This window comes from Hyaena hyaena, unplaced genomic scaffold (assembly GCF_003009895.1).
Source record: "Hyaena hyaena isolate Hyena2069 unplaced genomic scaffold, ASM300989v1 scaffold_728, whole genome shotgun sequence".
NCBI lineage: Eukaryota > Metazoa > Chordata > Mammalia > Carnivora > Hyaenidae > Hyaena > Hyaena hyaena.
Window position 1 is genome coordinate 284,569 of NW_024081362.1, and position 26,497 is coordinate 311,065.

At 36.9% G+C, this 26,497-nt stretch overlaps 1 protein-coding gene across 1 annotated transcript; it reads right to left on the bottom strand.

Annotated features, from left to right (window-relative positions):
- Window positions 1-407: 407 nt before the first annotated feature.
- Window positions 408-26,448, bottom strand: ITM2B (integral membrane protein 2B). The gene is made up of 6 exons (XM_039218030.1): window positions 26,141-26,448; window positions 6,626-6,754; window positions 4,922-5,128; window positions 3,312-3,422; window positions 2,737-2,887; window positions 408-1,155 (listed from the first exon to the last, which is right to left on the bottom strand). The coding sequence occupies exons 1-6, from the start codon at window positions 26,255-26,257 to the stop codon at window positions 1,070-1,072; spliced, it is 801 nt and encodes a 266-aa protein (XP_039073961.1). The 5' UTR covers window positions 26,258-26,448; the 3' UTR covers window positions 408-1,069.
- Window positions 26,449-26,497: the final 49 nt, after the last annotated feature.

Below are 26,497 nucleotides of genomic sequence, written 5' to 3' on the forward strand. Positions count from 1 at the left end.
AGATAGGATGTAACCTTGGAAATATAAGAGAATCACAACAGTAACTCGAAATGCTCCATTTGTGAGGGAGGGAAGCATTCACAGAAAAGCAGTATATTTTATGCTTCTTGGAAACTTTAGGTTTAATAACAGCCCCTCCATTAACTACAAAAGCATTAGTTTAAAATGTATTGAACAGCATCTTTCAAGGTTGAGTCTTAGATGTTACTTCAATAGTATCCATGAAGAATGTAACTTAGTTATTTTAAAAGTTTGTTTTTATTTTTTAAAAATCTATAATTTTACCCATGGTATGTAGCGAACTGAATTTTTAAGACATATTTTCTTCTTTTACATAGATTACCTTAAGATATAAAGAACCAAATTACTCTTTGGTTTTGTTATAGGGGGAAAAACAACACACAGTCTTTTAGTCAAACAACTTTGTGATATTTATATTCCATTGCACAGATATGGTTATACAAATTAGTAACACAAGTTATTTCTTAAATTCCAAACATTTTCTAAAATATTATTACAGCAGATGTCTAGGATATTAAAACATCAAGGTGGAAATCATACCTAAATAGTTAAATATGACACTGAAAATACTGCACATTTTAATTAGAGGAAAATTAAAATGTGTGCTCAAATGCTCTAACAAACTAAGTAGAAGGGCAGCTAACAACTACTAAATAAGTCACTGTGGTCCATTCTTACGTATGCATATATATGATTTTTCTTCAGATAACCCCTCCTCTGGAAAAATGCATAATTCAAATGCAAAAATCTGGATAAATGATTTAAAGAAATTCAAATTCTTCCTAATACATAAGATCTATAGTGAAGTGTATTATTAGCTATGACTTCATACAACTACTAATTCAAGATAAAAGACACCACACTTGGAAAGAAGAAAAGATTTTTTTTAAAGGTAATGGTTTTAATTGAATTAATGAGATGAAAAGATAGTGAAGCCCTGTTTGCTACTTACATGAAAGAAGATCTTAAAAAATAATCACTGCACAAAATACAAAGGGTGGGGTTATGCTGCGATATTAAATTTTTCTCCCATGTTTCTCTTGACTGTTCAAGGACAAATTTCTGTTTCCACAGCAAATTTGTTTTCAAAATGCCGAATTGTAACACAATTGCTGACTTCACGTTTCTGAATACCTGTTTGGGAGGGAAAAGTTTTTAAATTTCTGGTTCTTTAGTAATTCATACTAATCTTCATAGTTATTATTTACACATATAGAAATATTATATGAACGTCTATGGTTTGATTTTTTAACACTGGAGAAAACAGTCTGCCTCTCTTGTCTGAACTAAATATCTTAAGAGATCTTGGTAACAATGATAATACCACATATAAATTTATGACTTTGTACTAGAAATGTTCTATATCTTAACTGTGGTAGTGATTTGTTGAAACTAAGAACTATACACTAAAGAAGGTTAATTTCATTATATGTAAGTCTGGCTTTTTTTAAAAAAAATCAACCATAAAGATAATTTTAAATTGTAAGAAGAAATCAAGCAGTAGGTTTCAGGTGACTCATCAGCTCAAGGTGAGAGGACATTATTAAGGTGCTAACAAAAGGCCAGGAAAGCACTTTTACAAGGTGACACAATTCCAAAGAAATCACACTACAGTGATTCAAGTGGCACTTTTTTTTTTTTTTTTTTAAATATTTTTATTTGTTTCTAGGAGAGAGAGAGAGAGAGACAGCGCGAGCAGGGGAGGGCCAGAGAGAGAGGGAGACATAGACTCCGAAACAGGCTCCAGGCTCTGAGCTGGCAGTCAGCACAAAGCCCGACGCGGGACTCGAACCCACAAACCACAAGATCACGACCTAAGCGAAAGTCAGACGCTTAACCGACTAAGCCACCCAGGCACCCCTTCAAGTGGCACTTCTTACTTTCTACAGCTTTGTTACATATACTTTCATTTTATTTTTACAAAGATCTTGAAAGGAAAGGGAATGATACTGTCATTCTTGTTTTTCAGGTTAAAAAAAAAAATCAAAGACTAAATGATTTGGCAAAGCCACATTACTTGTGTCAATCCTCTTAATTCTTCAGCCAAATTCCCTTCTATCTAACCTGATTATCTTCAACGTGATCCAAAAGGCAAACTCTCTGTTTAGAATCCAGATCCCTAAGTGCACACCTGAAGGGCTCCTCTAGAGGCCCTGTGGATAAGAACACTCACACAGGGGCACCTGGGTGGCTCCGTTGGTTAAGCGTCCGACTTGGCTCAGGTCACGATCTCATGGTTCGTGGGTTCGAGCCCCACATCGGGCTCTGTGCTGACAGCTAGCTCAGAGCCTGGAGCCTGTCTTCGTATTCTGTGTCTCCCTCTCTCTCTGACCCTCCCCCGCTAATACTGTCTCTCTCTCTCTCTCAGAAATAAATAAAACATTAAAAAAATTTTAGAAAAAAAAAACTCTCACACAGTGAGACTGAACCAGTGACAGGATGGAAGGCTGGACTGGGTGACTACCTGGAACGCAAGCTTACAGCATCTCAAGGCACTGCCATTTCACATTCGCCTAGTCTCTCTGAGAAGAGTGGGTTTAGATGTTAGATGATTCTCTGGGAATCTAGAAACACTGTATGGTGATACAATATAGTTTTACTTTCTCAGTGGTGGCAAGCATGTGATAACAATATCAGCCTACATCTAAATCCAGGTTCAACACAATGAAGTGAAACAAACTTTCTGGCAAGCACTTTAACAGTAAAAAGTATTACCTCTGACGGTTTCTCTGCGTTGCAGTTTGTAAGTTTCCTTGTCGTGGCACAGTCGGTAAATAAAGAAACCCAAGTGGTCAACGTTTTCAATGCGATCAGTGATAACCATGTGTTCGTGAATCAGGTATGACTGAGGCAAATAGGTTCCAGCCTACGTTTGGAAAATATATTCTATGAGTACCTCAAAACATACATTGAACAGATGAGGAAATGTGTGGAACAGAGACTGGCAAACTAGTTTCCACCATTTGTTTTTATAAATAAAGTTTTACTGCAGTACAGTCATGCCCATTTGCTACATATTGTCTGCGAGCTGAATAGTTTGCAACACAGATCATATTTCCTAAAAGTCTACTATTGATTATCTGGCCTGTTAGGAAAAACAGATATAATTTAAGAAATTATATTTTATTTCAAAATATAAGAAGAAAAAACCCAAAACCACGCATCTTAATTCCTCTTTATAAAATTCTTAGCTGTATTTGCAGTAAGCTGGGCACTTACAGGGCTACTGTCTCAACCATGAATTCTAAGGTAAGAGTATTATTAATAAGAAATATTTGAACATTTTATACCTTTATATTAATAAGTAACTCCAGTAGGTTTCTGGGTGGCATAACAATGGAAGTGTTCAGTGGAATCACATAGCACTTATCCAGATTAAGATCTAAATAGGCTGTGAGTTTCTGGAAAGAAAAAGATACATTTTCATTAGATTGAGATTTGTAACACAAATAGCAACTGATTTTTAAGAATAATTTGTACCACTAAAATGGGTTGGCATAAAAATGTGTAAATCACTTGCATTTCAACAAATGAAGTCAAATGAAGTATTTGGTGGGATAGGAATGGAAGGCACTAACAAGAAAGAAAAAATTATCACTACTAGTAAACAAAATTCTTACCAGGGTTTTGTTTCTGTAAGTGATTAACAAAAAATTATTAAAATTAATTGCAAATAACCTATCATCTGATTAAGAGATATAGTCAGTTTCCTCACGTGTAAACCCTAATGCCCTCCAAGGTATCCATCCATTACAAACATGTTAGTATTAACTTCTGTCATACACATCTAGAACAGTACTAGTTACTACCATCCTTAGAGAAACTGAAACCAATCAATTAAACGATTTTCCACATTCTTGTGGTTTAGATGAAACTGGTTGAGAAGGACTATATCATGGGATGGTTTTGAGGATTAACATGAGTTAAATCAAATCATGTAAACAGATTTCTAAGAGCTCAGTGTTAGCTATTATTTACTATTTGCTTTGGATAGGCTTATTACCTTGAAGATATATAATTTTTCAAACTACTTTATAAACACTCATCAGTTGCATTTATCAGGCATTAAATATTTGCAAAGCTAGTTTCAGTGATATGCTTGAATATTCAAACTGGCAGACAAACATAGATGCAAAATCCACAGATAATATGTAAACTTCTGGATTTTTTAAGAAAACAAAACATTCTTGAGACAAAAATTATTGGGGGGAATGTAACTAATAACTAGATATTAAATAATATCATATTATCATGTTCACTTTCTTAGATATGATAAATTACATGGTTATGTAGATGTTATGTAGAAGAGATAGCAGTTCAAGTGTCTAGGGGTCAAGTGTCAAATGTGAGAAAAGAAATTAAGGAAATGTGATAAAATTTTGGAAACAGATGGAGGATTTTGGATACTTTTTGGATAGTACTGTATTCTCACTTCACCTTTTCTGCATTACATAACAATATTCAAAACTAGGGGGAAATGTAAAATGAGAACTTAAAAATAGATTAACAAAATGATTGAGAACTAAAATTACTAGTATCTGAAAATGCTACACAGAAATGGGAACATGAATCTCCTTTTAACTAGGAAAATAAGGGTACATAAGAAATACTAGCAATTTACTAGCAAGGAGAAGAAGCCATAAGGTGGGCCTTAAGGCAGACACAGCCAAGGGAAGAAAAGTTAACACGGGAGAAGGACAAGTTCATTGAGGGTCAGCTTCAGATAAAGAGCCCATCAAATGCTGTTATCTTGCAAGGCAGAAGAAACCCAAGTCCATTTTCTTTATAAGTAAAAAGTAAACTCTGAATAGAATAAATCAGCAAATACTGAAATTAAAACTGCAAAAAGCATAAATTAAAGAATGTGCATTCTTTTTTCAGTTCCAGACACCTGGCTCACCTTGTTAAAATCATGAACAATGTTGGCAGGATCACTATCTGCAAATTCTGGGACAGGCACACTGATGAATTCAACCTCATCTTCCTCAAAGATCTTGATGTTTTCCTCAATTGTCTGGTAGCGAGCAGCTGGGGCATCTGCAGAAGGCTCGTTCAGGATGACATCATCTTTGATATACTTTATTCCACAGTAGTACACGTCATCTGGCTAGAGAGAGTTTAAACGCTATTTCAGCAATTCAGAGGGAGACGGGTTTTTAAATGTAAGCATCATTTAAGCTGCCACCAGTATCTAAATAGCATTTTGCTTGCAAACTCTTACTTTGAGATGACAAGTCAGACAGTTTAATTACACAGTTAACACATTCTTTAAGATAGGGATTTGAAGTACTGTAAAAAAGATTGTTTCAGAAAGAGAAAGTACCTGATTTTTCCTTTACTTTGTATAGTCGACAAAAATAGAATATAAAAGCAATTATTCATCTGGTGACAAGTAAATTTGAAGAAATACATAGGCCTATTTCTACCCGTAGGCCATTATTTTTATAAAAGAATATATTCAGAAATAATTTTTTTCTGAAAGAATATACTTTTAAAACTTTTTTTATGTGATTCACTAATTAAATGATTTTTATATTAGCCAAAAAAAGGAGTTGTTTTTCTGTAATTTTTATAGGAACACAGGTAGTTGTGATTTTTTCTTAAAATATATTACAATGAAGCAGAAAATAACAAGCAGCCTAACCGATTACAGCAATCACAATAAAGACTGTTTATTAAAAATCCACACAAAGGTGAGGAGAATATAGCAAACAATATGTTAAGGTAAAAATATTTCTGGACAGGGAATGGCCAACTGTTTTTTTCTACATCAAATATATTTCCTATAAAAAACAGCATTGAAAAAGATGACTAGCATTTCAGTAATGTCTATCAACATGCAATTTTCTTGAAAATTATAGAAAATGGGCATGAAATGTATACATCCTATGGCAGAATGTTTCCTTAGTTTAATTAAATCTACTTGTCAACAGTTTCTCCAAATTTTAAAATGTTAAAAATATAAATCTATGAAATTATTGCCAAGAGAAACAGATCACAAAACAGAGATCATAAATCATGATTATCATCAGAAGAAAAATCTTGTGTCTTAACCCACTGGGGTTACTACTAAACACTCTAAGTTATAAAACAATGTGCATCCTAAATTACTTCAACATCACTGCTGAAGTCAAACAATTCTTAAAAAGACAACAAAAGCTGGGACAGAGGCAGAGAGATGTAGTGCCAATAAACTCAGGGCCCAACAGCAAAAGCTCCTGTAGGGGAGTCCAAACTGGCTATCAAGTTACAGTCTATCAACATGACAACATTTGATGTCTGCATTTACTCAATTGACAATTAATAATATTATACTTCAGCCATTAATTACAGTAGGAAAATGAAGGTTAGTCAATTTTGAAAAACCATCTAATAATCTATACTCTTTAGTCAACAACATTTCAAAACAATGTTATTCTGCTTTTACTGACTATCTAAAAGGCTCAGCAAACTTATGTGCAGATTTTTACACACAACTTTAAAACAGGACCACCACTCTGGCTAAAAGCCACAGACAAAAAGTGCAGGCTTAGAACAAATTTGGGCCAATTTTCTAATACATGTGAAGGAAAGGCAAAAAAGTCCTTGGCATTTTTCCACTTACTTGAAGTGCAAAATATTTGTACAGGTATGCTCCTCCTAGAATGACACCTGCAAGCATAAATGCTAGTCCAAAGCACATGCACCAACACCAGGCTCTTCTTTGGCCAACTGGTACCACTTCATCTGGGTCCTAAAATATGAAAAAGACCAATAATGGTCAGTATCATATATCCAGTGAGAATCATAGAAAGGTCAAGATTGAAAGAAGCCTAAAAAGGATTATCATTTTAAAAACAATGATATAAAGACCAATGGACTCAGGTCTCTAATCAGTATCAACCCAGGAATTATTAGGTTGTGGTGCCAGGACTCACCACAATGCCTCTTGACCTGAGTTATCAGTCTCTTGGGAGGGTTTTGCCTTCTGATTCTCAACACCTCTGCTACTCATACTTCTAAAACAATAACATAGTCTGTAATTTCTATTTTCTGTACACTATTTTTGGTGATTAAAATGCCTTCTAACAAGGGGAAAAATAGTTGGGGAGAGGGAGGGAGGCAAACCATAAGAGGCTCTTGAATGGTGAGAACAAACTGAGTGCTGGGTGGGGGGGGGGGGCGGGAAGGGGAATGATAGGCATGGAGGTAGGCACTTGTTGGGATGAGCACTGGGTGTTAAACGTAAACCAACTTGACAATAAACTAAGGAAAAAAAATAAAATACCTTCTAACATTTAAAAATTCAGGAAAGGCTACTTTGTCATGAGATATTACGGTGCTGAGCCTTCAGTGTACATTATATTACACCATAAAGTTATGTATTAATCTGCTACAGATGGTTAATATTTCACACCAGGTATAAAGTCAATCCTAACAATACACAAGAAAAAGTAATGGGAAAACAAGGGACAGAACAAATAATATGAAACAAATTCTCTAAACAATTGGAGTCTTAAAAAATAGGACAAACTTATCCAGAAATAATCTCATAATCCCACTGCCCTACTGTAAAAAAAAAAAAAAATCCAAGTTTGACGAATGTTTTCATTTTTAAGATAGAAGCAGTAGAAAAATGAGGAGTCAACAGGAAAAAATTTATAAAAATTACTTAGAATTTTTATTTTGATCCACTCAAGGAAATAATTTAGCCTCAGAATGTCATCTGGGGTTACAATATCCACAGTCCTTTAAACATGCCCTTTGCCCTTCTAACTCAGTTAAACTACTCTGTCACTTTTCAGATTTACAGCTAATTTCTGATTTGTACCTAGGTTCATGTCAAAGAGCTGACAAATGAGATTAGTTGCTACTGTTATCTAACTCAAGGCTCAAGAAATATAGTACAGACACCAAAAGAAAAGCTCCAACTGACTTGAAACCTACATTAATAAAAGATGTTCTAGTTAGTATATTATGTACAGCCTCTCAAATATATGACTCTGATCTTTACTTGGAAAACTCAATATAGAATGGATTAAGGGAGAAAATAGACTTGACCCACACCTCCACAGCTAAAGGTGTACCAAACAACAACTGTATGAAAAATGCTAGATATGGCTGCAGCAAGAATACAGCTAAGAAAGAATGAAAGCTAAGGTTATGTTTTCAATGTTAAGATGAAGAATTTCAACCTGACACTACTGAGAAAAAACCAAAACCCAGATGTCCCAGTCAACCAAGAACAATTTAGAGTCAGACAGCGTGTGCCTAGGTGAACTGAAATTTTAAACATAGAACTTAACAATGTAAAACAAATGCCTTATAACTTAAAGACTGGATCAGACACTGTGAGAGCATTACACTTTGCTGCAGTAGGTGAGCTTGTCCATGTACTGTACATATACTTAAGACAACTGTACTACAAAATAGTATTTTGCTTGAGCCCCTGTCTGATATAAATATGTAAGGAGAGAATAAACAGTACCTAGCATAATTAATTTTAGGGTGGAGACAGGCTTTGGGGGGGGATTAAAAGGACAGATGGCAACAGTCATTTCCAAACATTTGGTATCAGCTGCTTAGACAGTCAAATGTGCGTACAACACACACCCTGCTTGGCAGACTCTCTTCTCTAGTAGCACAAAAATGAATATCCAAAGAGTATGGGCCGACACTTGTGAAAAAATATGCAACCCCAACTGTCAAGCTGATGACAAATTTCCAGGTCTTTTGATATATCATTTTTAACTGGTCAGCAAACAATGATTTTAAGAAATTATAAATGTCTACTAGGTGCCAAAAACTGTGTTAGGCACTGGTGTATGTAGCCTCTGACAAGAAAGAGATCATTCAGACCAGCCTGGAAAATAAATATACAAAGAGAACATAAACATGATATGGGTTCTAACAGAAGAATGTAGAGCATAGAAAAAGGGACGACAATGTTTGGAGCAGAGCTCCCAAAGGAGATAATACTAGAGTGGAATGTTGAAGGATAAATGCTCATTACCCACATGGAAGACAGAGTTAAAGGGCATTATATTTTGGGCAAAGAATGAATAAAATCATGAAGCCAGAATGCACAACATCTCCAACGGCCACATGTGCTATGGCTGAGTGTCCAATATGGTGGGGAAGGTATAAGAACTAAGAATGGAGGAAAACCTGGGTGGCTCAGTTGGTTAAGCGTCCAACTCGATTTCAGCTCAGGTCATGATATCACAGTTCATGGGCTCAAGCCCCACATCAGACTCTTCGTTGATAGCATGGGGCCTGCTTGGGATTCTCTCTCTCCCTCCCTCTGCCCCTCTCCTGTCTGCACTCAGATGCACGCCCCTTCTCTCAAAATAAATAATAAACATTTTTTTAAAAAGATATAAAAAAAAGAAGAAAGAGGTAACGGGGATCGCAAAGCCTTTGTATACTATGCTATGGAGTTTAAATTCTCATGTACCCTCAAAAATCACACTTATGGACTATGACCATAAAACAAAAAAATTTCTCAAAGAATTTAACTTATAAAATGCTTCACTTATCCACAGGTCATTTGTTCAGCCCTTCATGTGTGAATCAGTTGGTTGAATTCAACTCTTGGTTTTGGCTCAGTTGATGACCTCGCGGTTCATGGGTTCAAGCCCTGTGTGGTTCTGTGCTGAAAGCACGGAGCCTCCTTGGGATTCATTCTCTCTCCCTCTACACCCCTCCCCAACCTGCTCCCTCTGTCTCTCTCTCAAAATAAACAAACTTTTTAAAAAATCAGAAATGGGGCGCCTGAGGGGCTCAGTCGGTTAAGCGTCTAACTTCAGCTCAGGTCTTGATCTCACCGCTCGTGAGTTCAAGCATCGGACTCTGCTGACAGCTCAGCACGGAGCCTAGAGCCTGCTTCAGATTCCATGTCTCTTTCTCTCTCTGCCCCTCCCCTGTTCATGCTATCTCTCTCTCTCTAAAGTAAATAAACATTAAAAATTTTTTTTTAAATCAGAAACTAAAAGTCTTTGAGTGGGCAAACTATAGATCCAAGTCCGTGTACCACAGTCATGTACTTCCTAAAAGAGCTATCAGATCTTCAAAGTCCATTTTACTGTTTTTTTTTCCTTTTAACTTCTAGTGATCGTTTTCTACCTTGCATTAGAATAATTCACATACAGATCTTCTCTCTCCCTACTAGGCTATAAGGTTCTTGTGAGTATCCATTCATATTCATTTTGCATCACTGGTAGCTCCAAGCCAAGTTTAGTACTTGGTTGGCACTCAACAAATATTTGATGAGTGAATGAAATTTAGATTTGTTTTTAAAGCTTGGTCATTTACTTTTCTAATGACCCATAAAAGTTACATCAGCAGCCAGCATGATAATGAAGGGTGGGGACAACATAAGAATTCATGACACACAACAGATTGTGGCTATTTAACAAAGAAAAGCAGCCCTAAGTACTTAGCCCAGTTCAACATTTATTAGGGACCTGTTATTTGCAAAGTACTGTGCTAGATCCCGTGGGAAATTCAAATGTGATTAAGACATGGCTCATACCTTAAGCAATTTATAGTCCAAATTAACATTATAAATGACAGATAAATGACATTCCATATTAGAATCTGAGTTATGGAGAAAGGATTAAAATATACTGAAGACAGAAAAGTTTTTAATTTAAGTGATTATTAAACATGTATTTGAAATGATTAAATTGACACTGTACAGAGTAAGCCTAAAGAAAAAGCCACATATATGAAATTTAAGAAAAACCCCACTATTATCTCAAAATAGGTCAGAAATGCATTTGACAAACTCAATCTCCTATTCGTAATAAAATCTCTTTGCAAACTAGAAAGAGGTAAAATTCTTTAATTTTTTTAATGTTTATTTTAGACAGAGAGAACGCATGAGCGCAAGCAATGGGGAGAGATAGGGAGACAGAATCTGAAGCAGGCTCTGGGCTCTGAGCTGTCAGCACAGAGCGGATGCAGGGCTCAAACTCATATAAGCTGTTGATATCATGACCTGAGCCAGATGCTTAACTGACTGACACATCCAGGTGCCCCAAGAGGTAACTAAGGCTAATGATCAAAAACCCACAGCGAACCTCATATTTAAGGGCGAAACTTTAGACTTACACCATAATGTTTCAAGTCAGGGAATTATGATGGCTTCTCACTAAAACCGAAAGTTTCCATTCAACATTAGCCTAGAGATCCTACCTAGTACACAACTGACAAGCACAAGAACAGATATAAAGATTACAAAAAAGAATGCCAAAACTATCAGGGCACCCGGGTGGCTCAATCAGTTGAGCACCCAGCTTCGGCTCAGGTCATGATCACACAGTTTATGAGTTCGAGCCCCACATCCAGCTTACTGCTGTCACTGCAGACACTGCTTCGGATCTTCTGTCCCCCTCTCTCTGCCCCTCCCCTGCTTGGGCTCTCTCTCAAAACTAAATAAACATTAATAGAAAAGAAAATAAAGAATTCAAAACTATCTTTGTATGTGTAAATGATATCACTGTCTAGAAAATCTGAGAAAGCAGAATAATCAAACTAATTAAAGTTCAGCAAGACTGATGAACATCAGTAATTAAAAATCAACAGAGTCAAAGATTTATATATGTGACTAGTCATACCATCATTTCATAAGAGTCCCAAACTAGAACAACACAAAAAACCACTAAATGAGGAATGGATAAATTGTGATATATTCATATTGAATCTCAAAAATATGCTAAGTAAAACAAATCCAACACAAAAGATTACTTACTGCATGATTCCATTTTTTATGAAATTCTAGAAAAGGCAAATCTAAGTGACAAAAAGTTGCTCGGTGGTTGCTGTGGCCAAGTGTTGGTGAAGGGAAATTGAACATGTGGAAGGAAATAAATTAAGGTAATGGGTATGTTTCATATCTTGATGGTGCAGGGATATACAACTTGATACAATTACCATAAATTCGGTCAAGTCATACACATACAATGTGCAAATTTTATTATATGTAAATTATGTTTCAATATGGAAAAAAATCAACCAAGTCCTTATATACCAGGCAATAAAGAAAGCCTAATGCTTTCCAAATGCTAGGGAACATGTGCAGTAATGGGAATTGAGAACTTTCACATAGGTGGCAGGTACAACTGCTTGGAGAACGATTTGGCAGAATCTAATAAAATTAAATTCACACACACACACACACACACACACACTCACCCAGCAATTCTATTCCTAAATATGGCCCTAGATGAAGTTATATACATGTGCATAAAAGTCTAAAAATGATTACTGCAGAATGGTCAAAAAGAAAAAAATTAGAAATAACCTACATGTCCATCAAGTGGAGAATAAAGTATTTAAGTTCACACGATAATAATTTAAATGAAATCAACTCACATAGTTGATTTGGAGATAAATCACAGAAACATAATGCCAAATTTTTAAAAAAGGCAAGCTGGATATTACCAGTATATGATATTTAAGACTTAAAAACATATTCAATGGTACCACACATTCTCTGGTTCCCTATGCTTGGATTATTTCATAACTAAAGGACAACAACAACAAAAATCAACAAGAAAAAGGAAAACACCATGAACAAGAGCTTCTTTGCTAGGCTACAGAGGGTTACCTGGCCTAATTTAAAACAAGTCAGAGACACTTCCTCTCCTTGTACTACAATAAAACTGGTGCACCTTAAATTATGCTGATAAGGTAAAAGAGCTCCCATAGGTGCTGTACAATTATCATCTCATTAATCTTCCTAAAACCTCAAGTTTTTACCCCAGTTTATAAATGAAGACACTGAAGCACACGCTGGCCTATAATCATCCCACCACAGAAGTACGGAAAGACAGTTTTGGGAAGCATTCTCATTCTCTCACTGAACTAATTTCTGGTTCCAATAAATTTTATCATCATATGATGAAGTAAAATTACTTAACCAATTACTTAACCAATTATATTTTAAGCAAAATGAAGGGTAAATTCTGTTCTGGTACTTCAATTAGTTCAAAATTAGGTCACCTCAGTCAGTTCCCTAAGAGGCTTCAGTAAATTTGCTTCCATTATCAACTTAACTCAGACAAAACACAAGGGTTTTCTTACAATTTTTACACTCTTCCTATATTAACGAATCCCTTCACATCCTCAGGCACTTCCATTTGAGCCTTCTTTATAGGATGAATGAAGAGACATTTTTTCCAAAGTTCCCATATATACTATTATGCAATTTATTATAGCAAATGCAATAACAAAGCTTTAGGAACCAGAATACTAAAGAGGAAAACATCTCTTAGGGTTAAAAATTACATTACCATAGAAAGAAAAGGAAAAGGAAAGAAAAAGAAAAAAGGCATAAAAATGCTTTAAGTATAAAAACAAGACAGAAATACAGACAAGAATAAGTACAGTTAATTCAACTCAAAGTAGCATGAACTACTGAACCTGCAGAAATAGATCTGGCTACTTAGAAACACGTACGTTTTTAAAACACATTTGATAATATAGATAAATATAGATTTACACAGGCCAGCTGCCCAGGGATGTGTTTGGCCTATATTCTATTTTCCAAAATACAGAATTAGCTGCCAACATTTTTTTTTAATCTAATGATTCAAATTTTTACAAATGAATTTCTCCTCAATGTTCTAGTTTTCTCAACTTCTCATCATTTTTCTCCCCAGCTGAAGACCAACATATCACCTTCTTTTCTACTGTACTGCTTAGTTTTTAAACTTGATCTTTGTTTCCTGCTCTGACTAGGCATGTTTCTCTCTGAGAACCTAATTTTATAAAACAACCAGTCTAAACCATTCCTCATATAAAGGAGTTTGACTTCCAAGCTTCAGACCGAATTACTGTGGTGAATAATGTTTGGGGCACCTGTGTGGCTCAGTCAATTGAGCATCCGATTCCTGATTTCAGCTCAGGTCATAATTTCAGGGTTGTGGGATCAAGCCCCAAGTCCAGATCCATGCTGAGCATAGAGCCTGTTTAAGATATTCTCTCTCTTTCTTTGCCCCTCTCCTCTGCTCAGTCTCTCTCTCTAAAACAAAATAAAATTTAAAACTTAAAAAAAAAAAAAGCTTAATGCTTTAAATGACATAAGGAATTCTCTTACAAACAATAAATCCAAATATGGATGGCATCAGCAAACCAAAATTGGTGACAGACAAGAGCTGAAACTGGACAAGCCTAGAGAAAACCACGGACCAAGAGCTACAGGAAGACCTGTTCTAGACAACTCCCAGTTCCCTGAAAACATAAAGACAATGAGAATGATAAAAGGCTACTTATAATGCCATCCATATTCTGGAAAAAGCAAACTTTAGAAAGAGATATTAGGAATGGAGTGAGAGACAATTACAAAGTGATATGAAAAAAGAACATTTTGGGATAAGGAAATGATTCTGCATCTTGACTGTGATGATTATACAACTACATTTGTCAACATTAACACAACCATATACCTAAAAAAGCTGAGTTTTCAGTATGCAAATAATACTCCAGTAAACTCAAATTCCTCTCCTTTCCCAACTTACAAGGAACAGTACAGGGTTTTTTCCTAAGACTCAAATAAATGATACTAAAGAAGCTGGAAAAAATATAAACCAGGTGTAAGACAAGACAAAAAAGAAAAGACAGCAGACAAAAAATGTCAGAATTTTGGAGGATGGGAAATTCCTGGACAAGTTTAACCTCTCTAAATCAATTATGTCATCATAAACATGGATTAATAATAGCACCTATTTCACAGTTATTGTAGGGATTAAATGAGGAAATACATGTGAAACATATATACATGGCTTGGTATGTAGTAAACAGTAAGTGCTCAATTGATGATAGCTATTATTATCCTGCCACCATCTAATTTAGCTAGGGAAGGTTAAGCTGAAACAAGTATCCACTGAGGTTGAAGTCAATACAAAGCAATCTACAATAATACTGAAAAGGCCAACTGGAAGACTTTATAGTACCAGAGGGGAAAAGTAAATCACTTCTTATTCCAGGAAGAATTCTAAAATGACAAAAAAGCATTTTCCAAAAATGCTTTCTTACCTATATTCTTAGATGCAAAAAAGTTATGTAGGCAACTGCTCCAGGAGACCACTGTTGTGTAGAATACCACTGCCACTCATTTACTATTTGTCTATGTTCTGTTCACCCAACTCCTATATTGGTTTTCTTTCCTGAGGATTAAAGAATCAAATAGACATGATCCCGGGCACCTGAGTAGCTCAGTTGATTGAGTGGCCAACTCTTGGTTTCGGCTCTGGTCATGATCTCAGCATGGTTCCTGAGTTCTGAGCTCCGCTTTGGCTTGCCCAGCCTCCATGTTGCCAGTGGGGAGACTGCTTGGGATTCTCTCTCGCTCCCTCTCTCTCTGCCTCTTCCCCGCTGGCACACTCTCTCCCTCTAAATAAATAACACTTAAAAAACAAAAAGACATGATCCAGCAATCTGCTTATTATTTATAGCACTAATTACCAAATATATATTCTGCTATATGTAGAACACAAAATCTATGGCTAAGAAGCTAAATTCTATAAAAATATCAAGCTTTTGCTTGCATTTTGTCTTGTTCATTGAAATTAGTATCTGAATCATGCTTTTTCATGTGACTTTTCAAACAAGATTGCTACAATCTCAACTATGATGATAAAGTCCACATGACAAATGTTGTGTCTGGCACAGAAAAAGGAAGAGTTTTCCAAGTGCTTGGCATTAAATGGATAATAAAGTTACTGCATTATTTTGTACTTGGACTAGAGAGAGGTTTAAAAAAAGCGCAAAATTAATAAAAAATTACAATGTCTACAAAACAGACTTTCATTAATGTCTTTTTTTAGTGAACAAATCCTACATGAGCAGCAATACAGAAACAAAAAAAGTGAAATTTCTAAACCAATGCATAATAACTTAACTACTGTAAAAAAAGTTATGAAATCTGAACCAGACTACTTGGATTTTATAAATTGGTACAGGTTAAAAAAAAAAAAATAGGTCACAACTAAAAAAAAAAAAATCTGGCTATAAATGCTTTTAGTGCTGGATCACAACTTAATCACTTTATATCATTAAGGACAAGCAGAGCATCTCTCCACTGAAGAGAATTTTCTATTTTATGAAGTGAGATCTAAAGAAAAGCCTACACTAACAGTAACCAGATGTTTGTAAACAACAGCATTATACATAACTGCTATTTACTGTTAATCATAGCCCTTACCAGAGACAGATAAAGTGGCCAAGATAGAGTTCTTTTGCCACTAGCTGATTTATGAGTTCATACTGCTCCTAATAAGAATATCAACTTTCTTCTTAAAACGAAGAGTGAGGGGCGCCTGGGTGGCTCAGTCGGTTAAGCGTCCCACTTTGGCTCATGTCATGATCTCATGGTTCGTGGGTTCGAGCCCTGCGTCAGGCTCTGTGCTGACAGCCAGCTCAGGGCCTAGAGCCTGTTTCAGATTCTGTGTCTCCCTCTCTCTCTGCCCCTTCCCCACTCATGCTCTGTCTCTGTCTGACTGTCTCAAAAACAAACAAACATTAAAAAAAATCTAGGAATAATAAAACAATTTTGTATGAGAAAGGAAATAGACAGGTGTAAATAATGTAAATAATGTTTATGTCAGTTACAACAAAAGCAAGGAATATCAATTTAACCAGAAATTATTATAATTCTGCCTTAAGAATAGACTGTGTTTGTAACATGTTAACATATAGAAAAGGCTAAATATTCACTTTCCATATTAGGAAGCCAGTAGGTGAAAGCTAAAACTGCAAAAAAAAATACAAACAAAACAAAAATCATGAACAGCAGCATAAGCAAATAATGGAGAGTAGTTTTCCAAATGTGGTCTATGGACCCTCTTTCAGGGGTTCCACAGGTCAAAACTATCCTCAAAAAAAAACCAAGACACTGTTTTGTTTTCATTTTCGCTCTCTGACTAGCGTACAATAAACTTTTCCAGAAGCTGAATGTGTAATAGAACAATAAGCTGACCACAGAAGCTGATGTGAGAATCAGCTATTATTAATAGTCTCCTACTAAGCTGTTCTGTAGAGTGTTGCAAAAATGTAAAAGTGTTACCCTTAATCTTCTTAAAAATTTCTAGTTATTTTATACTATATGTAAACTAACATGAATACAAAGTAAAAAAAAATTCTGGCTATTTGGAAAATTTTAGTACTCATAAAATTATCATTTATGGTAATATAGGTGTATTATTATATTGATACTATTGTCTTAATTTCTAATATAGTAAATATCAACAGATATAACCTGCATAAATCAAAAGCTCTTTGGGATCCTCAACAATTTTTAAGAGTACAAAAGGGTCCTGAGACTGCAAAGTTTGAGAACCACTGGTTTATACAAACATGGAGCTAGGGTCATCAGATACAGGCGGGCAGATTGTTCTGAGTACAAGGATACCAAGCCAAGGAGATCAGTGGAGCCAGAATCCAGCCTGTGCTCTGCTCACCAAAACCACAGAGGGCACCCTTTTCTAATTTTCAGAAAGGCAGAATGTAGCCTAGCAGCCACTCTGATAACAAAAGACCATAAGAAGCCAGAGTGAACCCAAATGCCTCAAATTAATCTTCAAAGATAGAAATTAGAATAGTGGTTGCCTCTAAGGAGAGAGGAGGAGACTCTACAAGGACATGAGAATTTTGTGAGTTGACAGCAACATTCTATCTTAATTGGGTTGTTATTCAGGTGCATATATTTAAAATTACATAACTGCACACTCAAACTCTGCATTGTATATAATTATAGCATGATTTTTAAAAAGTGGTTTCCTCTGTGACAGGGCAGGACTATTTGCATTTTAAAACAAACTATTACTTGGTAAAACCCAAAGTTAAATTTATAAAATTCTATTAACATCCTTTATGTAATGGAGAAATACCCACTTTTCTATGAAAATAGATGCAACTACCGAATGCTAAGGGTTTTATGTTATAGAAAGGAATCCTCACCAGAATACCTTGGAGAGAGTGATTTAATAATAATATTGTTATGTAACTGACATGGGACATAGGGATAAACAATAATAGTAAACACAAGAAGTAATACTCCAGAACAAGAATGATAAGGGAGAAAAGTGGGACTTTATTTTAATAGACAGGGATGGAGGAAACGCATTAGCATGTAAAAAGTTTCTATGTAGCAGGCACTATTAATTTCATCCCAACAACCCTCTAGAAGGCTGGTGTCATCACACTATTCTACAAATGAGGGAACTGAGACTTGGGGAGGTTTCTGACTTGTGCAAGTTACCAGATCCAGGTTGCAATATTAACCTTTGCCAGTAGGATCTCACCCTATCCGAAAATGGCTTTCGGTTTGTGGCACTGGTCTATTAAAAAAAAAAAAAAAAAACTGGAATTAATAACTGTTCTGCTTCATTAACTTTACTTCTATCTTTAAATCTACTTTCAGAAATCTTCAAGGTAAGTTTCCTTAAAACAAGTGACATATACAAAGCTGAATCAAAGCAAACAGGAGAACCAGACAGATACTACATCTGGTCTCCCATCACATAGCTGTTTAATAATCCAAGGAATGCTAAGCCCGGTGACAGTTGTAGTTGTAACAGTAATGGTAGTAGTAACAGCAGCGGCTAATATCTATTGAGTCTTACTTTCACTTTACTCCAGGCACAGTGATAAACTTTTTATAGATTATCATACTCCCAATTTTGCAGAAGAAGAAACGAGACACAGAAAGCTGAAGTGTCACAGTGAGGGGAAGATATAGGACTTAAACCCTAAAGTAGACCTGCCTAGTCTGAGTTCTCAGTAAGCAGACCAAATAGCTTCCTGAACCGTACCCTTCTACTGAGTGAGGCAACTGGGGCAAAAAGTGAGAAACTGGTTGATTTTCCCCTCAACTATTTAAAAATGTGAAAGTAATTCTTAGCTCATGGGCCATACAAAAACAGGCAGCAGGCGACATCTGAACACATGGGCCATAATTTGCCATGCCTGCTGTCCACTGTAAAGGAGACTAAAACAGTGGCCCACGGCAGGCTGTCAGTTCTTGCCTGAAATTCCTGTATTAATTAGTTGTTTATATTTAGAAGTCAGGTTTCAAATAAAAACCCTGATTCTACCTTGCCTTTAGAAACTGGAGAATCGAACAACACTGGATCCTTTTTTTTTTTTTTTTTTTTTTAATGAAAATGAAGAATATTGTACTTATTTAATAGGTAAAAAGCCCAGCTTCAGTAATTCATCTGCTTGGGCCCAGGGGGCATTGAGTTTGTGATCTCTGCTTAAAAGGCCTATCACTGCCCCAGCTAATACTGATGACTCGCTTGGGAAACGTTCTTGGCAACAGGATGAAAGAAGGAAAAAATAAATTGAAGGAGAAAGCTATAAAATGAAAGCTAAAAACTGATAGGATAGTATATATATTGCAGAAAAGAAATGCTAGAAAGGTTGGCTGAGAAAATGAATTTTAAGAAATGCAGATGCAGACAGACTGACTCTGGAAATCATTTTCCCAGCACAAAGCTGGGTCTTCTTTTGGATGCTACAGTGATCCAAGTAATTTACTTAACAATGCAACTCACCTTTTTGATTTTTATATTAAAAAACGTTAAACATATTAATGATATGTTTAATATTAATAATATGATTTAATGATAATCATATTAAAGCAAAGAAAACAATTTAAGATTTAGGCTTTAATCTTAACACATTCTGCAAAACAGACAAATTGTTTTTAAATGTTTATTTTTGAGAGAGACAGAGCAGGGAAGGGGCAGAGAGAGGGAGACAGAGAATCTAAAGCAAGTTCCACACTGTCAGCAGAGAGTTCCATGCAGGGCTTGAACCCTGAACTGTGAGATCATGACCTGAGCCAAAGTCGGACACTTAACCTGACTGAGCCACCCAGGTGCCCCAAAACAGAAAAATTCTTAAAAATAATTTTGGCAGGGGGCACCTGGATGGCTCAGTTGGTTAAAGTCCAACTCTCTGATAAGCACAGAGCCTCCTTGGGATTCTCATTCTCATTCTCTCTCTCTCTCTGCCCCTCTCCCACTTGAGCCCACGTGCACATGCACCCATGAAGAGTTCTCTCTCAAATAGAAAATAATAATAATGCTGGCATTAAAACAAACTTTCAAATATACAAAAACCCATTAAAACTTCATTTCTTAAAGAAATTCAACTATGCCAAAAGGTTTATGCAAATATTTTTAAATCTCCAATATCAAATACCATAATTAGTGTCAATTTCCCAAATAAAGTTCCTAGATATTTAACTTGAAAATCTTCAGGCTTTCTCTTCTTTCTTTCTTTCTTTTTTTTTTTTTTTTTTAATTTATTTCTGAGAGAGAGAGAGAGAGAGAGAGAGAGAGAGACAGCATGTCAGAGAGAGAGGGATACACAGAATCCGAAACTGGCTCCAAGCCCTGAGCCATCAGCACAGAACCCGACGTGGAGCTCAAACCCATGAACTGTGAGATCATGACCTGACCCAAAGTTGGACGCCTGACTGAGCCACCCAAGCGCCCCCAGGCTTTCTCTTCTGATACACACACACACACACACACACACACACACGCACACGCACACGCACACGCACACGCACACCCACACTAGATCTAAGTCCTATAATTACTGCTGGAACCTTTTCAACTTTAAAAAGTAATACATTAAATGAAAAATTAGAATATCCTTCTTATCATATAAACAAGAATACTTTTTCCATTTCTATAACTCAAGATTAAAATTCTTCTGCGTAAGAATAAAACCTATGTTCATTCTTACTTGATTTTTTGCTCAAATGGGAGAATTACAGAAATACTTCATAGAGTTCTTTTTTCCCTTCAAATCAATTAAAGAGCTTAAAAAAAATCTTCAACTGTTTAAAATAATTTTGTTCATGCACTTGCTGGTAACACATAAAAGAAGATTACATTGTAGGTATCTTTAAAGCTGTTAAGAATATGTATCATAAATACTAATTAAAGGGGATCATCAAAACTAAATGACTTTTTAATGATGTTCTTAGGGTCATATCTGTAATAAAATTTCTAATTACCAAGTTTTAGTCGTCTACCCTATAAAAGACATTCATTGTTATGTTTTGTGCAAAGATATTGAGAGCCAGGAAATAACTTTACACATAAGCTCCTTGAAAACCTAGTTCCAGTGTGACTATTTTCTATATTATTTGGACAAAAACCACCTAATTGAGAAATTCAGAACTGTCAAATCCTGTATTAAAATAGGCAGGAGTTATGACCTGAAAGACTTTTGATGGCAAAGTCCTTAACTCCTTCAGTCTAAGCTCTAATAAAAATTGCCAAGTTTACCTAAAAGGTACCTAAGTTTGCCTAAAACATTTGGGAGGATGAATTCATCGATTCTCTATTTGAAAAGGCATAAATATTTTCTGGATCTTCTCTATTCACACTATGATAAACAAAGCAGCCCGAGTAGCATTGGTTTTAATATGAATTCAGAAAGTAGTTCCTTTTGGAAAAGAAAAATGCCTTTTAAACAGGCATTCTAAATATTTAAGTTATGATACGATAGAGGAGGAGAGAAATAAAATGTCCCACAATTACTACTTACTACATTTTGAAATGACATTTAAAGTTTAAAGCAAGTCCAACTTTAGTAACATATAATGAAAACTTTGTAAGTTAAATTCTAAATCGCCTATAACTAAGCCTGTACCATGTGGTCTAAGAGATATTTCTGGTTAAAAAAAATACTTATATTCACTTAAACCTCTTACACGGCAGAGCTGAATTCTACAACATCTTATGACCTTATCATTTTGCTAAGGATAGTATACTTGCCTCTGTTTAGTCAGACAAAATATGTTTAAGGTGACACCGTGAAGACCCCAGGCAGGGAATGCGTCCTCCAAATGCACAATACGTAACCTTGTCCACCCTCTGCAGTAGCACCAGCAACTGGAGGCAGGTGGGGGGAGGGGTCAGGTCTGCCAAGTCACGTGCTATGCACGGGGCAATTAATTTATCTCCCAGTAGTAAACCTTCACACTTCAACTATCAATAAATAACCTCTTGGAGAACCAAAATGTAAGGATATAAAGTTTTTACTGGCCACTGTTAACAAACACTAAATTACACAACTAGGTAATGGTATATAGATTCTTTAAAAAGAACCAAGCTCCTGATCTCTAAAGGTCAACACATTTCAGTAAATGTCATATATTTTATGTTCCTCCTTCCCCTTCACTTCCACCAAAAAACCAAAAAACCAACCACCACTACCATCACCACAAAGCTAAATTACCAAACCCCTTAGTCCTATTTATACATACAGGAAACACCAGAAAGTGCAAAGAACTAAGTCCAAATAGCCATTCTGTAATAGGTAACTCAGAACTTAACTGAGGTAGTATTCCTGCACTTTTTTTCCCACTTCCATCCTGCCGCACCTTCTCTCCTACACAAGCCCTTTCCTTTACTCTCCCTTTTACGTCTAGAACTACGATGGAGGGTAGAAGAGAGGCAACACTATTTTTCAGCAGTACAGCTGCACAGATACCTATGAAGCAAATTTAAGCTTTCTGAGTTTTGATATTGGGAAGGGTGCTTCATCATCAGGCATTACCCAAAAAAATGCTGTTACCAACTACTGCTCCCAAATAAGGTAACCCAAAGGACACCTGGGTGGCTCAGCCGGCAGAGTGTCTGACTCTTGATTTCTGCTCAGGTCATTATCACAGGGTCATAGGACTGAGCCTGCATCTGGCTCCAAGCTGAGAGCCTGCTTCAGATTCTCTCTCTCTCTCTCTCTCTCTCTCTCCCCCCTCTCTCTCCCTCTCTCTCTCTCCCCTTCTGCCCCTCTCCCTTGCTCATGCGTGCATAAATCGTGAGGTAACCCAAAATAAAAATCTAGTTTATTACATAATACATTGGTCCATTTCTTTTCTCTTTGACCCACTGCTACTTAATACGCAGAAGGAATGTAACATGCTAAACATGGGGAAGAAGAGCACGGCCTGGTTAGGGTGAGAGGTAGTTGTTATTTTTCACAATTAAAACAATTTAACTCCTGCCAAATATAATTATGCAGTCCTAACATCTTCATCAACTTGTAAAATGGGAAGAGTCATGTGGTTGTACCCTCTCATCATACAGATAAAGAAAAGGAAAAACTTAAACCCAAGCTCAAGCAGTTATATAAAAGCAAAACTGGGACTTCTAACTCAGTACATTAGGTATTTTCTTTGATATTTGCACATATGTAACAGTTTTCCAAAGCTCAAAGTTATAGACACAAACATAAGTGAATGAATTACTGCCTATAACATAAAACATGCATGCAATTTCAAATTCACCTGTTACATGGAACAGAGGTCATACTCTGCTATTTCTGTATCTCTGAGCTTTGAGCCAAATAGGACAGGCAGAGCAAGGTGAAAAATTAAGGGGAAAATGTAGGGAAAGAATAGTAAATAGCAAGTTAGTTCAGACAATCAATAGACATGGCTGTTGGGAGCTGACAGCTACTGAAAAGACGAGACTGAAAAATGGGACAATGGAACCTGCAATAAGAAAAAAAGCTAAAGAAATAGCAAAAGACAGAAGCAACATTAAAGTACTGGAATGTGTGTTACATAAGACAGATGACTGGAGTGATCAACATTCTTAGTAGTAAAGAGAGATCAGAATTCTTTGGTAGTTTCTAAACTAACAGAATCTGCATTTTTTAACCAGAATCCAAATGACATCAGGGCAGGTGACCTTTAACTGTACATTTTGAGAAACAAATGTCTTTTGGATATTGTGATCCAAGAGGGTTTAAAGGTATGAAAAATGTCTTGTTCAGGAGTTCTGGTCCATAATTAGCTTTATTTGATTCTCTCAACCAACCAGCAGGCAAGGAAATGCCCTAGGGGGAAAAGGAAGGGTGATTCTGTGCAGAAGCCAGGCAGTCAAACTCAGTGGTTACCGTTTACCATAAAGTCACCCCCAGGAGCTAGAGCACATTATGTAACCACAGCCCAAGCTAAGATGCAGATCAGGAGTTCTTTCACAATGTCTATTACTAAGCAAAGTCTTCATTTACCGTTAAGTGACTGATTATAAGGATTCTACTTTCAACGGAGAGCAATATTTTGTCACTCACGGAAGAAAAGAAGTCTTTGAGCTTATTGCTAGAAAAAGAATTAGTCATTTTTTTACCTATTTATCCCTGACTGCTGTGTGGTTACAAAGGAATCTTCTGACCCTCACAGCTTGGTTCCAGTATTTCTATTTGGATATAGGATCTTGGGAAATAGAAAAGAGAAAACAAAGCACAGAGCTACCAATGGCTACTTTTTCACAACTGCTGTGAAAACAAAATTAGCGTATGGTGAAACTGAGAAATCCTAAGAATTTGGAAACAAGGTTAACATTTCAGAAATGACAAAATGTTAAAAATCAAATTTAAAACTAGTAAATTAGTTCTGACTTTCACTCAGTTTCAAATCTCCTTCAACACAGAGAAACAGAGAAGAGCTCTCTGAAGTGACATCACTTGATGTTTTCCCCCTCCGTTTTTTTAAATGGGAGGAATTATATTTATAAGATTTTTAAAAGATACATAATACGATTAAATCTCTACATGTATCTGAGACTGTTATGACAGGGCACTTGACAATCTATTTTAGGTACGATGTTAGATAAGCACAGAGCTAAGATAATAATTTGCTACTGGAATTACCCTCTGCACATTCCAAACATTTTCCTTTCAGACCAAGACTGTTTGCAATGGATTCAGAGAAACAATATCATTACCAAAATTCCTAATCCTTTTAGGGAATCAGTTCACTGTTCCTATTTCAAGGTAAGGCAAAAATCATTTAAAAATCAACCCCTGATGTTTTTGTTTTTAACTAGAACATTTCCAAAAAGATAAGTACAGGCACATCCAGATTCACATAATCTCAAATTTTTTATAGTATGTCAGTACCATATTTTTCAATAGTAACTTTCACTAAAACCGTATGAAAAATAACACATTACTCCTACCTGCACACAGTTATTGGGTTGTTTTAAGTTAAAACTAAGTGTGCCCTACTGATAACAGGTCTTGAAAAATGCTAAGGAAAAAGTTGTGCAGCATAAATAAGTTCTACATCTAATTTCTACAAGACTGAATTTTTGCAGCCCAAAGAAGATCTCATAGAAAATAGGCTATGAGCCTTTCCTTTTTAACTTCTGAGACTATTATAATCATATTCTAAGTGAATTATTATTGTAAGCCGCTAAAAGCTACCACAATTATGGTCCCATTCCTGATTTTTAATGAGGACTAAAAAAAGAGATTATGCGAAATAAAGGAGAATTTTATAAGGGACGTGGACTAGTTTTTCCCGTTTAGTTTCACTTAGCATAAGGGGTCCTCATAAAAACGCTTATATAATTTAAAAACCAGTTGTCGGTTTTACACTAACACGTACACAGTATTTACGAATCTTTACCAGGAATACTTATTTTAACTATAAAATCAGTAGCCAAAGGCTACTCTGAAAAGATCTTCACTTCGCTTTCTCCCGTCACCCGCTCTTCAGCCCCCATCTCCAGACCCCAAGTTCACCTGCCAATACCGAAGGGCCATGGAAAAAGAAGGTAAGGAAAATGCCTTTAAAATTAAGAGGCTTACAGCAGCTGGACTTAGTCCAAGTGCTGTTCAGCCTGGAAACGAAAGTAGGAAGCAACAGAGGTTTAGGCTTGTAATGATGTCAGCCATTTTAGGCATATTATTTACACTGGGAGGAAGTGCCAAACTCTGTTGTTGTTTTTGTTGTTTTGCATGTCGCCGCTGGTCTCCAGGTGGAACGAGCTCAGTCCCGACCCCACGCACCTTCCCCCGACTGCACAACGACCGTGAACTCGGCACTAATCTTCGATCCCTCTCTCCAGGCCTCGCAAGCCCCCGATCCCGTGTTAAGCACCGATTCCTGCACACGCACTTTCTTACAAAGGGAGAAGCTGCGGCCGGACCAGAAAGGGGGCAACCTCAGAAGAAGGAGAGCCCGGGGACCCTCCCGGGGACCCTCGCCCGCCCCCCCGCGCCACCGCGACGCGCAGAGCCGTGAGGGGCCCAGCGCAGCTCTACCGGCCGCGCCGAGCGCCCAGTCCCCCGACCACCCGCCCCCCGGCCCTCGGACCTTGCAGTCTACCGCGACGGCGTCGGGGGGGATGATGAGTGCCTCCTCGCCGCACTTGGAATCGTCCTTCTTGGCCTCCTTCTGGGCCAGAGCCGAGTTGAACGTCACCTTCACCATGGCGCGGCCTGGGGCGCCCTCGGAGGGCGACGGCGAGCTCGAGGCGAGGGCTGACGGCTCCTGGCTTCGGCTGCAGCCTCCACGGCCGGGAGCGGCTCGGCGACGGCGGAGGGGAGGCGAGCGGCGCCGCGGCAGCAGAGACGGCTACTGCAGCAGCGCTCCCGCAGCCTCACAGCTCCCGGGCGAAGGCGGAGACGGCTCGCGCCCCCGGGGGCGGGGTCGGAGCCGCGCGGACGGGAG

Bases quoted from the DNA above. Each gene is read 5' to 3' on its own strand.
- ITM2B (XM_039218030.1), bottom strand. From the start codon at position 26,257: ATGGTGAAGGTGACGTTCAACTCGGCTCTGGCCCAGAAGGAGGCCAAG. The intron at 2,888-3,311 runs GTATAAAATGTT...TTCCAAACGTAG, and splicing joins AGTTACTTATTAATATAAAG to GCTGGAACCTATTTGCCTCA. The intron at 1,156-2,736 runs GTAATACTTTTT...CCTCCCAAACAG, and splicing joins ACGCAGAGAAACCGTCAGAG to GTATTCAGAAACGTGAAGTC.